Source organism: Brachycentrus maculatus, unplaced genomic scaffold (assembly GCF_059751285.1).
Source record: "Brachycentrus maculatus isolate JH-2025_06_01 unplaced genomic scaffold, ASM5975128v1 h1tg001342l, whole genome shotgun sequence".
Classification (NCBI taxonomy): domain Eukaryota; kingdom Metazoa; phylum Arthropoda; class Insecta; order Trichoptera; family Brachycentridae; genus Brachycentrus; species Brachycentrus maculatus.
The window spans coordinates 18,422-31,111 of NW_028282002.1; the positions used below are offsets into that span (position 1 = coordinate 18,422).

Sequence of the window (12,690 nt, forward strand, 5' to 3'; positions counted from 1 at the left end):
TTCCTTAGTCAACAATAACAACCTCAAGGGCTTAGAGAACATGTGCTTGCTGTACGGCAGATCCCTCTTGAAAAATGAATTTGGATCTTTTTTCAGCAACCTTTACAAAATTTACCAAGAATCGGGTGAGCAATCTTCGTCCTCCCTCAAACAGCATAGGTCGAGCAACGCAATGCTCATCATCCTGCATCTAGCAATATAGCACGGGAATTACATCATTGGCGCAGGTAACTGGCTGAATGTGATAAAAATAATCCATCGCCTTGATGAGGAAGACAAGTTCAAATAGTCAATGCGAAAACACACTGACAATCCCTACAGCGGCTACCAATATGAGAGTTCGGACAAGCTCTTTCACGAGAAGCAAGTAGCTCAGCAGCGAGAGATTGAACTAGTTTATGCATGCCATGTGCGAGTTCAGTTCGAGCGAGTTCAAAACCGATAAGAAGTATACGAGGGAAGTCTATATTCTGCATCACATCACGTAGATTATCGAATACAATCTTGGTCGGCTTAGCGAAGTCAGTGATTTTAATGGCCAGCAGGTCTCATTGTTCGAATCTTTGTGGCCGACAATGAGGCTATACTTCCGATCGATTACCATGCACCCACGGCGGGAAATATCCTTAGCGGCAATTGACTCCTACAAGCAGCTCACCATGAAGATACTCAAAAAGCCGTTTAAGACCTTGTAGTAAAGCGAGAACGCGCATGAGAAACTGCTCTCGGTTTATCTGTACACATTCGAGAGATCTCCCTCTGATATTCGAGATTTCATCATCAGCGTGCTGCTGAATATCGTGAGCAAAGATCTCAAAGCAGGCTGGTCTCATTTGTTTACTATCCTCGATGGGGCGGACTGCGGGGACAAGACCATTGTTGCGAAGGTGGTCGAGAGACTCATAACAGAGCTGAGTTATGAAATCATTGGCTCCATTCGGCATTTGCACAACATACTGATCAAATAATTACGACTGAGTGAAGCCATCGAGTCCCATGTTCGAGTCGCACACTACTAAAAAATACTCAAACGCCTGTGGGAAGTCACTGAGTTCATCAACGATAAGGAGCTGTGGATGATGACATTATAGTCGGTCAAGGACATCTATAAGATCACAGGCAACAACATCGTCCTCAAATTCTTCTATCAGCTCTGCAACTTCTGCTGGTCAATGCCCACTTAGTTTGATGGCAATAAGGTGAAGACAAGAGCAGCAATATACAAAGAGATATTTGATGCTCAAATCCATATAATGTAATGGAAGAGTCTATCCAAATTTCGAGAGGCTTTGCAGTTGCTCCGCGTACTCCGAGTTTAAATCATATTGTAAAATCTCGGGAGCGATGAAACCACCATCATCCGCTTAATCAAAAGAGGTAGAAGATCATCCATTTCGAACTCTATGCTCAAGCAAGTCCAAAACAGTAACTGCCAGAACAGCATGGTCGTGAATGACGGGATCGGGTTTCTATCTTTATGGGAGATGTTCCTTACTGGAAGTTTTCACATTGTTGAGTTCTGTAAATTCCTCTACGATATACTACAACACATCTTTGTCAATTTGCAGACTAATGAGAAACTCGATAATTGCGGGATTGAAAATGCCATATACTTCAAGACATTGCTCTTGCAGTGGGTCTATAAGCTTTTCACGAATGTCACGACTGAAGAGATATTGAAACTCTGTGAATAAGACAAGGACCTTAATGAATAATTCCGAGAGGCCATGGAAAAGAAGATTACTGATAAGGCTTAAAGCAGTCAAAAGAACTCCAAAATATAACTGATTGAATTCTCAGTCTCCAGCAAAGAGTACGGCTTAAAGAGTTCGCAACAATTGGTTTACATTCACATTATTGATCAGTACTTTTAAGTCTGTTCGAACTCCGAAAGGAAGACTCCGCCATCATAATAGCTATCGAAGAAGGAGTAATAATAAATGGAGTAAAAACAGTAGCAACAACAGTAGCAACAACAGTAGCAACAACAGTAGCAACAACAGTAGCAACAACAGAAGGAGACATAAATGAAAATGCCGACACTGTTGGAACAACTAAAATAGATCGAGAAAGATATTCTGTTGCTGATAGTGGAATCCTACCGAACAGCTTGCAATGTCAATGACCGTCCCATGTTGCGCGAGTTCCTTTACCATAATGGTATCCATGAATTTATTTAGATTTCTTAAAGATTGAGGACTAAAGCAACAAATATCTCCCTGGTCTCTTGAAGCAATAACTACAGTCATGCCAAGTGCTTGTCAAATGCATATTCAAATGGCTACAGTCCTACTAAGCAAAAAATAGCAATTCCATTTAGGAAGAAACTGTGGAATAACTGCTCTTGCCTTTGATGGGCCTCATGCAGAGATACAGCTAACGCATCGAGCTCTATACTGCCAAGAAAGAAGAAATACTCAATAAAAGTGAAGCTATTACCCATAATATCGGTGGGAGCGATGATAAGCTCAAAGGAAATGGGCAGATTTTTAAGGAACTACTCTCCCAAGATTTAGGGCTGTGGTTAAGTAACTGTGAGCCACTGCTGGTGGAAAGTGTCAAAGGCATCGCAGCTATCATTCGCAACATCAATACCGATGACCAACACAGGGCGTGGATTGTAGTGTTGCGTAGAAACCCAACCCCAACCCCAACCCCAACCCCAACCCCAACCCCAACCCCAACCCCAACCCCAACCCCAACCCCAACCTCAAGCTTTATAGAAGTTATGATATGCGACGGCTATTGATATAATTCTTAGATGATACAATTCTGATATGTATGATATGAGCATTAATGCAAGTGTGAAAATGTAGATTGTGAAAATGTAGATTGTGAAAATGCAGATTGTGAAAATGCAGATTGTGAAAATGTAGATCATTGAGGCTTATTCTTAGTAAGTTCAGATGAGCTTTGCATGACAATTGAGCAATCGGACTACCGCAGCATATTTCTCTCAGTATTTTCGCCACTTTCTCTCTTGCTACTATGACTACTATGACTATGACTACTACTATGACTGCTCGTGCCACTATTGTGATTATTAATATTGGTTTCATTTCCAGTTCCATGTTGGTTGGAAATTGAGGACTGCTCATAAATTCGGACCATATTCTGGGTTGTGATGTTACTCTTCATTGTCGATGTTTTCTTGTTTATGGTCACTATTCGAACCTGTGATTGCTCCCCATTTCTCATAAGCGATTTTTCTCCATTCTAGACTGCGTTTGCATTACTGTTATTGGCACTTTGAGGGTTAAATGTCATCGCAATCGGGTCAATGATAGTGGACCGATTTCCTTTGGGTGTTTTCAAATTGGTCTATTACTCTGTATGTCCTTTCTGCATGGCACTTCCGCTGTTCCTGCAGTTCAAGCAATAGAAAGCATTTGCACTTTGGCCATCAGCCAAGTTAACAGCGTTGATAACTCTATTGAACTAGTCAACCTCCATGTAAGTCTTCTCCCATTTCGCAAGAATGGCCCTCAGCTGTTAGTCACGCATCGTAAGTTTGTTTCTTAGATCTTAAACTTCGACATTGGAAATGTTGGTAGCGGTCCGACACATACCTATTTACTGGATATACTTCTCTTCATTAAGCCTCCATTTCGCCTCCAGTTCGTTCATAGCTCTGGAATGCTAGTTTTGGATTTGATCGAACTTCTTGGTAGCAAAGACAAGCTTGTTGGTTTAATCAAGGAGTTCCTTTTCGTATTGTTCTCTGACTTATTTGTTTATGCTTTCAATGCGCATGTCATTTTGTTTGTAGATTTGTGAGATATCCTCTTAATTGCGCTGTAACTGCTTATTAAGTTGATCGCACTATTGCTGGAGTCTGCAACATTAGTTCATCATCTCAGTATTCTTCTTCTTCATTGCAATTTGTTACTCTTGCTCTTCTTTCCGATTGGTTTTAGCTTAGTTGAGTTGTTTATTGTGCTCTTCTATCGATTTCTGCATTGCCTACTGATGTGCCTGCTGCTTGGTTTACATTTAGTTCCGATAGCTTGATGCCTAAAGCTAGAGGGTGATTATCTTGCTTTCGAGTTCCTCCCTTATTGCTTTGATCTACTCCTGGTGCCTGTTCATGAGATGCTTATGTTTTTTATTCATCTCTTGCTCGTAGCTGCTCATTTGGGACTCATGCTTCTATTGTTGGTACTTGGTGTTCATTTCGATTTTGGCGGTAAGCTGCTATTTCAAGTTGGTGAGTTCCTACTCGTAGTCTGCTAACTGTTCTTCGTGCTACTTCGAGATAGTGCTGATTTTAGCATATGCGGTATCCCTTTACTTCTGCAATGAAAGCAGCCTCTCCTGGTTTTAGTCTGAGATTGATTTGTATCTGATGCGTTCGGAGCAGGCCTTGTCTAACTCGAATCTATATGTTTCGGCCTTATTTGACAGCTCTTGAATGCTGTTGATTTTGGCCGAGATCTGCTCCTTGAGTGATTCGTTCTCGAGTTTGATGCTCGATATCTGCGCATTGAGGAGGTTTATCTGATTGTACAACCCTTGCTAATTCGATTTAAGCTGGCTGATTGCTGCTTATTTGTCACGCTGCTTGGACTCTTCGGTGGAGTGGATTCGATGAGTTTTGAGGGTGGACAGATTGGGGGTGATTGTGGATTGGGGCTCCATCTTATTGTTATTGCTGATGGCATGCAAGTTGCTCGAGTTCTTTAGCGACTACGATCCGATTTATTGCGATATGTGGCATTATGAACTAGAAAGCAGTTTATGGATGTTTTTATTGTTCTGCACTCTCTCCCCATTATGCTAATTCGATACTCTGATGCTGAGGTGGCTGTTGTGGATGTGATGGCTATGACTATGGCTATTGCTGTGGCTATGGCTATGGCTGTTGCTCTGACTCTGATTCTGACTCTGACTGTGGCTATTGCTATGATTATTGCTGCCTTGCTGGTTATATTGCTGATTGTTCATGCCTTGGCCGACGCTTATACTCGGGATATTGGCAGCACTGCCAATGTTGATTCCAGCATTCGCTTTGCTATTGGCATCCCTATGCATGATCTTGACCTTTTCCTCTAGGTGATCAATTGTATACTTATAGTCCCACTCTTCTCTCTTCCATTTGTTGGCCATACTCTCCACCTCGCAATCCTTATTTCTGAGCTTGCCCTCGAGCTCACTGATCCTCAGCTTAATGACACTAATCTCCTCTTTCTTTATGATTCTCTACTGCTCTATTTGCTTGCTGCCCTCGTCAATCAGCTGCTTATACTTCCGGACCTTATCGCTCAGCATTTACACTTGCTGAATGAACGACAATCTCTCATCATTGCTTGATACCTTCAGTCCATGCAATTAATCTTCTAGTTTGCTGATCTTTGCGATGTTTTCATGCAGAGTCAGGTTTAGACTGCGTAGAGTGTCTTCGTAATGTTATTTCAGCTACTGTTTTTAAGCGTTCATCCGGTTGTGTAATGTATTGAGGCTCTCATTGCTCTGGTTGGACATTGCTGTGAGTTTTGTTTCATAGCCCAGCATGACCTTCCTGCTCTTACTCTAATACTCGTGTGATATCGATTAGCTGATGCTCAGAGTGAGACTATTCTACTTTTGTTTAAGTTTTGCCGCGTATTCATCGTTTAATGACTTCTTTATTGACTCAAGCTGTTCTCGATGCTCTTGTGCTGCCTTGTTAGTCCTCAGAGTATACTATTTTTCAATGTTCTCTGTTAGCTATTTGATTTGTTGTTTTCGGTTTGCGTCGTATTACGAGCTTATTTGGGTTATTTGTTCTTATTTTCGTCGCAGTTATTGGCTTTGCGTTGAAATTTGTTACTGCAATTCCTCGTTCAGTTTAGTTTTGTGGGCTAATTGCTGCTGTAAATCTGTGGCTTCTCTGTGCTTGAAAGACAGTTACATTTACTTGCGGGAGAGTTACATAGTGAAATGAGTTATTTGTGTTGTTAGGGAGTTTTGTTTACTTTTGGAATTTGATTCGAGCTACTTTATCAAAAGCGAATAACTTTATTTTTCGGAAGAAAGGCTATGGGACATACTTTATAACCTTTTTGTTAGGCTGGCTGTATTATCGATCTCCTGCTGGTATTTGTTTTTGAGGAGTTGGTAGTCGGTGTTCAGAGTGCCCCATTTACCCTCAAACGCATTTTTGATTTCCTTATTTTAAAGGATGCTCTCGTCAAGTTTATTCTGCAGCTCGCGCATATGCTTTTTGTTCTCTTCCTCTAATTACAGCAATCTTCTCCTGAAATCTGAGTTTTCTTGATTGGCCTTCGTATAGTTCTCTGAAATGAGCTTCATATTATTTGTCGAAATTTCCTGCATATTCTGCACACGCTCTTCGTTCTTTTGCATTATACCCCTCTGATGCTCTTTCAGTTGCTCTCTCTATTTGTCTGCGTTGATTCTGATTTTCCTGTTCTCTTCTGTGAGGCTTTCCAATTTGGCCTCCAATTGGTAAACCACCTGGTTGAATTTATTTACTTCCTTATCGTAGAATGATCTGGCGTGGAACTAGCTTTACCGAGCTGTGGCCTACATTTCCGCTATTCTGCGGGTCAGTGTGCGGATCTGCTCATTCAGCTCGTGCATTTCGGCTTGTCCCTTCAAGTAGCTCTCTTCAATTTGTAGCTTCCGGTTGAAAGCCAACTCCAGTTAGTCTTCAAGTTCGTGGATGATCTTCATTGCGTTGACGAGCTCTAAGTTCGCCTTGTTCTCTTATTTCTTATGCGAGAGAATCCTCTATAGTTATGTGCCTATCCTAGGAAGGGGGTCGAGCAGATGCATGCGGATGCCGGTCTCTGGTTCAAGTTTCTGAGAGTAGAAAACCAAGGGAATGTTTTTAGAACAGTAATACTCAGCCTTAGTGAGTGTCTTGTTCATTTGTAGGTGAAAATATAATATGAGTTGGCTTTGCTATTCTGCGTTAATATTCGATGACCCTGGCTAGTCTGCTAAACTGAATTAGCATCTCACATTTTATTATATACTTAGAGCTCAGCATGGCACATATATGCAGAATATGCAGAATACAATTATCTCGGAATCAATCATCATGCTCCTTTAATTGCGCTTTTTTCTTTGCCAGCGCCGTCTATTCTTTGAATGGTTACTCCTTTATAGTCAAATTCCACATTGATGATCTCTCTCTTTGATGGTTTCCGTTATTGCACAGGTATCGTGTTATTGGCATCCTTACAGGATATGCTGACGAGTAGGACACAGCCCCCCATTCCTGCACCTGTAATTTTGACACTCTGCTGTTTTGCAAGAGTATAATATTCGACGATGTCTTATATTTCAGGTATTGACACTCCTAACTCCCTTAAATAGCAATGGTTCTTCGATACGATATCGAGTAGCTCCTTTTTCCAAGGCATTTAACTCTCCTCTGTCCTGAGCAGCTGCACAATCCGATTTGCAAAAGTGCCGATCTCCTTCACGATGAGTGCGCCTGCTTATAATAAATGCCTACATTTTTCAGACGACTGCAGATTTTTACGGACTATTTATACTGCTTTCTTTGTGCTTTTCTCTATTTTGCTATCGATGAGCTGCACACTCACTTCTCGCTAAAGGTTTGCCTGAATTCGTTCGTCTGCTATCCTCTGGAATTTGGGCTATTTCTGGTTATTGTATAGCACTAATCCTCCATACGTTGAAACAAAGTTGTCGATACCTGAAGGAGTGCCATGCTACACGCCTTCGAGGATATGCGACAAGGTATTAATTTACCGAAAGTCCAAAGCCTAAGTTCCTGTGTGAATATACAGCAAACTCGCAGCCAGGACAGTATTGAAAGCCGCAGAGGATCCTAAACATTTCCCAATAGGAATATCTGAACTGACTTCGACACAAAAGCTATCCTATAGTTTCGACCAATTTTTCCAGTTTTGTCTAAAAAGCTAATACTTATATTCAAATTTAATGATTTACTCGTTATATTCCCCTTAGTTATTGCGCATCTCGAAGTATTGATCATAAGGTGGCAAGTCCGCGAATGGGGACACTCTGATTGAGACTGATTATACATTGAAGTTTTTGGGCAGTTTAAGTGTGATTGTTGGGTGTGATTTATTTGTCTCATCCTAGCTGAGCATCGAGACGACTGCATTACACCGTAGACTTATGGCAATGGCGAGCGCATCCTCGCCGTAAACTACTGCATGCTCGCCGCAAAGTATGATCTTGGCCGGGGCACTAATGAGAACTGTGGCTATTTGTTTTTTATTAAGCATGATATAATATTGATAATGCTGGACTTGAAATAAGTGCCATGTCTGATCTCAGCCCTAAACGAAGCTCTACAGGAGAATTCGCAAGACTATCTGAACTACGAATAGGCCTTCCTGAGCCCTGATGCAAATACTTCGAACTACTTCTACGCCAAAATGGAAGCATTTCACAATGCTGCAACTCTCGCAGGTAACAGTTTTGTAATTCCAGTCAAGGCCCTCGAGAACCTAATCGACTTGAGCGAGAAGAAAAACAATGCGGAGGAGAGCAAGTAGGCTCTGAGGAAGGATTTGTGCGAGATTTGTTTCATCAATACAGAGCTCGAAGTATATGAATTGTAACTTTGCTTAGGAAGAGCTCGATGCCAAAGACAGAGAAATAAGGCTCCTGAGGAACTAAGTGTCAAGCGAAGAAAACAAATGCCGGAAACTGAAGCACGACCTGGAGGCCGCTGCTGATAATAATTACTCGTAATTCGATCAAATCAGCCTGTTTCTGGACGAAGCCGATGGCAGAGTCTGCACTCTCCAGCTTGCTGAAAATATCAACGGCATGGCCATGATTTAGTCGAAGTTATAGCCTGGAACTGCTGGCTCTTATTTTGAATAAATAATGGCACTGCGATCAGAGAATGCCTCACTCAATGTCACCATTTCTCAGCTTACTTCGATTATCAGATTGTTCGAATAAAGATAGCAGATTCGGGAACAGTAGGAAGTTATCAAAGCGTAATAGATCCAAAATTAAGCAATAAAGCAGGCGTAAAAAAGGGTGGAGCCATTCAAAAATGAGGGGTAATAGTATAATGTTTAAGCTTCGACTTTCCCACCGAACTCACGCTGCTTCTCTCCTGAAATAAACGATCTTTAAAATTCCTGTGACAATACAGACCTTTCGATTATGGCCCGGATCAACAATTTGCGCGCTGCATCTGCTCCACAGTTACTCAGCCATGATCTCATCCTTGGGTCATGTCTCAACAATAGCCAGAGCAATGACGAGCCAAATGCGGACATTGATAACCCTGAGGATATCGATTAATTCGGCAAACCCTCATAAAATTGTGGGGCAGCCCCAATATAAACTAAGTAGGTATACATGAAAAACAGAAAATCATTTCAACTAATTTCAAATTTAGTGCAACACAGCCATCAATACTTGAAGGAGAAAATAGTGATGGGGAGAGTGCGCAAAAACAATAAGCTTTCCAAAATGCCCAAACCGCGAGCTGGTCGAGCCATCAACAACTTCGTATTTTGATCTCAGCTAACATATTGGCATATATTGGCATAATTGGCATAATTGGCATATATTGGCATATATTGGCATATATTGGCATATATTGGCATATATATAGACTAACATATTTGAATATAAATCTGGCCACTTTAATCCCATCACTTGCTATCATATCATACCAGTGAGTCTAATACAATACAATTAATATAATAATAGCACAGAAATGGGGACAACCAATGCTTCCATCAAGGCATAAGATTCGATGTGCATCGGCCCGTAGTGGACTGTGATCTCCAAAACAGATGAAAACCATTAAATCATGTAGAAAAATGGGCACGATTAATAGTATTAGTAGGGCACACGAGCATAATCCCAACTGGTCCGAATACAAGCAAAGGACGAAGCCGAACAGCTGTCCATATACAGACGCAGGAAATACACAGAGAAGCCACTGGTAAAATGCTACTGCTATCAGAGTCTAGAAAAGGGCAAAGGCAGCTTCCTATTATGTGGCAAATAGAAAATGTATAAAGTATTAACTGAACAGATAATAATCAGATGGGACTAATTTCCACAGCTTACTTTCCTATAGTCACTTTATGCCATGCAAAAAGCACTCATCGGATTCGAAGAACTCCATAAGGTATTCGGCCTCTTTTAAATAACGGACCGGATGATTGGAATCAACCAGGAAGGCGAGGTACGAGTGTGGGTCAATGAGAACTATGGCAAAAACTATCCTGGTACTGGTAAGTTCATTGGGGAAGGGTATCACGAACTGACTGAGCAAATATCGAGCGAGACAAACATGGTCAGGGCCATTCTACATTTAATCGAATAGAAATGCGAGTAAGGAAGGTACCCTTATGAGTTGCGCAACCATCTTTATCTGTCAGCTACATCGTTCCCTTTGTGCATCGCCTAAATAGCAGAATTCGTACGAGCGAACAACATGCCAATGCCTGTTCAAATCTACCCAAATCTCAATGTCATTCTACAGCCGAAAATTTAAAGCATGCCGACATTCGGAGAGTATTCTCGAACATAGCCCTACAAAATTAACAGTCACAACAATGCTGAGAGTCTCTGCGAAATAAGCAAAAACAACAACAAAGACAACAACAACAACAACAACAACAACAACAATAACAAAAATAAAAATAAGAATACGCACAGTGCAGTACAGCTGAATAAGGTTGTCAATTTTATTCATTTGAAGCCGGTTTCAGCGAACCTCCGCTCAGCTTCCTACAATAAAATTTAAGATAAGAATGCAGGACATAGAGTAAATGAATGGCAATCTGCCACATAGCCACTCAAAAAACAATCAAGTAACAACCGTGGTAAGAATCGAATTGTTCATCTGCCTAAACTGAATGTCGTTCGATTAAACGATCCTTTGGAGAGTAAACCTTATTTGGGGAACAAACCTGATTTGGAGAACAAACCTGATTTAGAGAGCAAGAATAAGGCAGTCTTGTCACCCTCAACCCCTCAACACAATCCTCATGAAGAAACTTTTAATTTTTTGCGCCTCAACCCCAATATAATGACGGCATAATCAATTTATCAACCCATTGCAAGCGTTTCTCGTCATTAGAACACTGCGCTTGGTGCGACTAACTAAAAGACTAACGCAGAGAAAGAGCCACTGCCAAAAAAAAACTCACAACCAAACAAAGAGCCACAGCCAAACTAAGAGAAAGAGGAATAGGCTGAAAAGGACAAAGGCAAACAAAAAATGCCCAATTTTTTTGATGAAAGTGGTCAAATTTACGAGACAAAGTATATCCGTGTCGATTATAATCAAAACAAGTAGACAAACATCCAAAAAGTAGTATTATAGAGACCAGCTTCCACAAATAAAAAGACAAAAGTCAGTTTCAATTATAATATGCCCGCAAAATAATGAAATTAATAGCAATTGTCTTTGAATTTTTATCAATCGTGAATAGTACTAATAATTATTATTTGGAAGCGAGAGCCATAAGAATCATAATATTGTTTATTTGCTTTAAAGGTTCATAGAAAACACCCCAGGATCGCAACATGTCCAACATTCTCAATCGTAGTAATAGTTGCACTGAGTATATATTGACTTATTCGTATATTGGCTCATCCATAAATTAATTTTATCGCATCACTCAGACAAATAAGCAATGAAACACAAAATATCTCTAGTCTCTCCGTAGTGGATCCGGAAGCACCAAGCCAATACTTCGAGGACCAAGTTCGCATGCCCGTTCGCGAAGGAGAAAAGATTCCCCTCAGCCAACCCATAGTAAGGCCATTATAATCTAGATGCAAAGCGGCCTTTTATGTCAAATAAAACCAATCGTCTCTTTCACAAATTAAGTTCAAAGTGCCTCTGAGCCGTCGGTCGGATTTCACTCGGGATCCCACGTGCAGTCCTCCTTCGACGAAATACATCCATCGATCTTAGTTTTCGCGTAACAACAGCAAAGGCAAATCCTTCTCAACAAGTCGTGATGCATCCCCGGAAAGATCCTACATATTTAAGCAGCTCGCTCAACTGCCCAGTCCGAATAAAGTAAATACGCATTAACTCAGTATAACCCATAAAAGTCAAAGACAACCATCAGCTATTCCCTAAGGCCAAAGACAACTGACTTCGATGCCAACCATCTGTCATATAAAAAAGCACCAGGGCCTGGACAGTACGAAACGATGAACTTGAACCCTGACTCAGGCAGGTTTAATTTATCCAAGCTGAACGATGCCAAATTTTGCAAGATCAACCCGAAGACCAAAAGGTTCCTAGAATAAAAACATACTCCAGGGCCGCAGTAGTATGTACGGACTGATGATTTCACATCGAAAGGCAAATATATCCTTTCGAGAGATCGAGGACATGGCTGCAGGCCATTCAACAAGACAGCCCGCAGCAACTTCACATAATCATTTCGAGAGCTCGGGAAAACTCTGCCAGGACCCGGCCAATATGAAAAACCATCTGATTTTGGGGTTTATGGCGACATTGGCTACTATAAAACCCTCAGCCTGCATTCTTGAGTTTCTAATCTGTTCAATCAATCCTTGATCTGAAATAATAATCATTAATTTAACAATATGACTAATTTAATCACTATTGCAACAATCTTACTCTATCACTATATGCTTGGAAACTAATTATGCGCCGACGGGGTTGGGGTTGGGGTTGGGGTTGGGGTTGGGGTTGGGGTTGGGGTTGGGTTGGGGTTGGGA

General features: G+C 41.2%; 1 protein-coding gene across 1 annotated transcript; it reads right to left on the minus strand.

The window, feature by feature from the left end:
- Positions 1-7,664: 7,664 nt before the first annotated feature.
- On the minus strand, positions 7,665-8,228 carry LOC148299097 (uncharacterized). Its single transcript, XM_088276381.1, has 2 exons — positions 8,108-8,228; positions 7,665-7,837 (listed from the first exon to the last, which is right to left on the minus strand). Exons 1-2 carry the CDS (start codon positions 8,226-8,228, stop codon positions 7,740-7,742), a joined length of 219 nt encoding a protein of 72 aa, XP_088132507.1. The 3' UTR covers positions 7,665-7,739.
- Positions 8,229-12,690: the final 4,462 nt, after the last annotated feature.

Excerpts from the sequence above, each read along its gene's own strand:
- LOC148299097 (XM_088276381.1), bottom strand. The coding sequence starts at position 8,228 with ATGCTTAATAAAAAACAAATAGCCACAGTTCTCATTAGTGCCCCGGCC. Across the intron at positions 7,838-8,107 it reads CATTGCCATAAGTCTACGGT|TCAGTTCAGATATTCCTATT; the intron begins GTAATGCAGTCG and ends TTTGTGTCGAAG.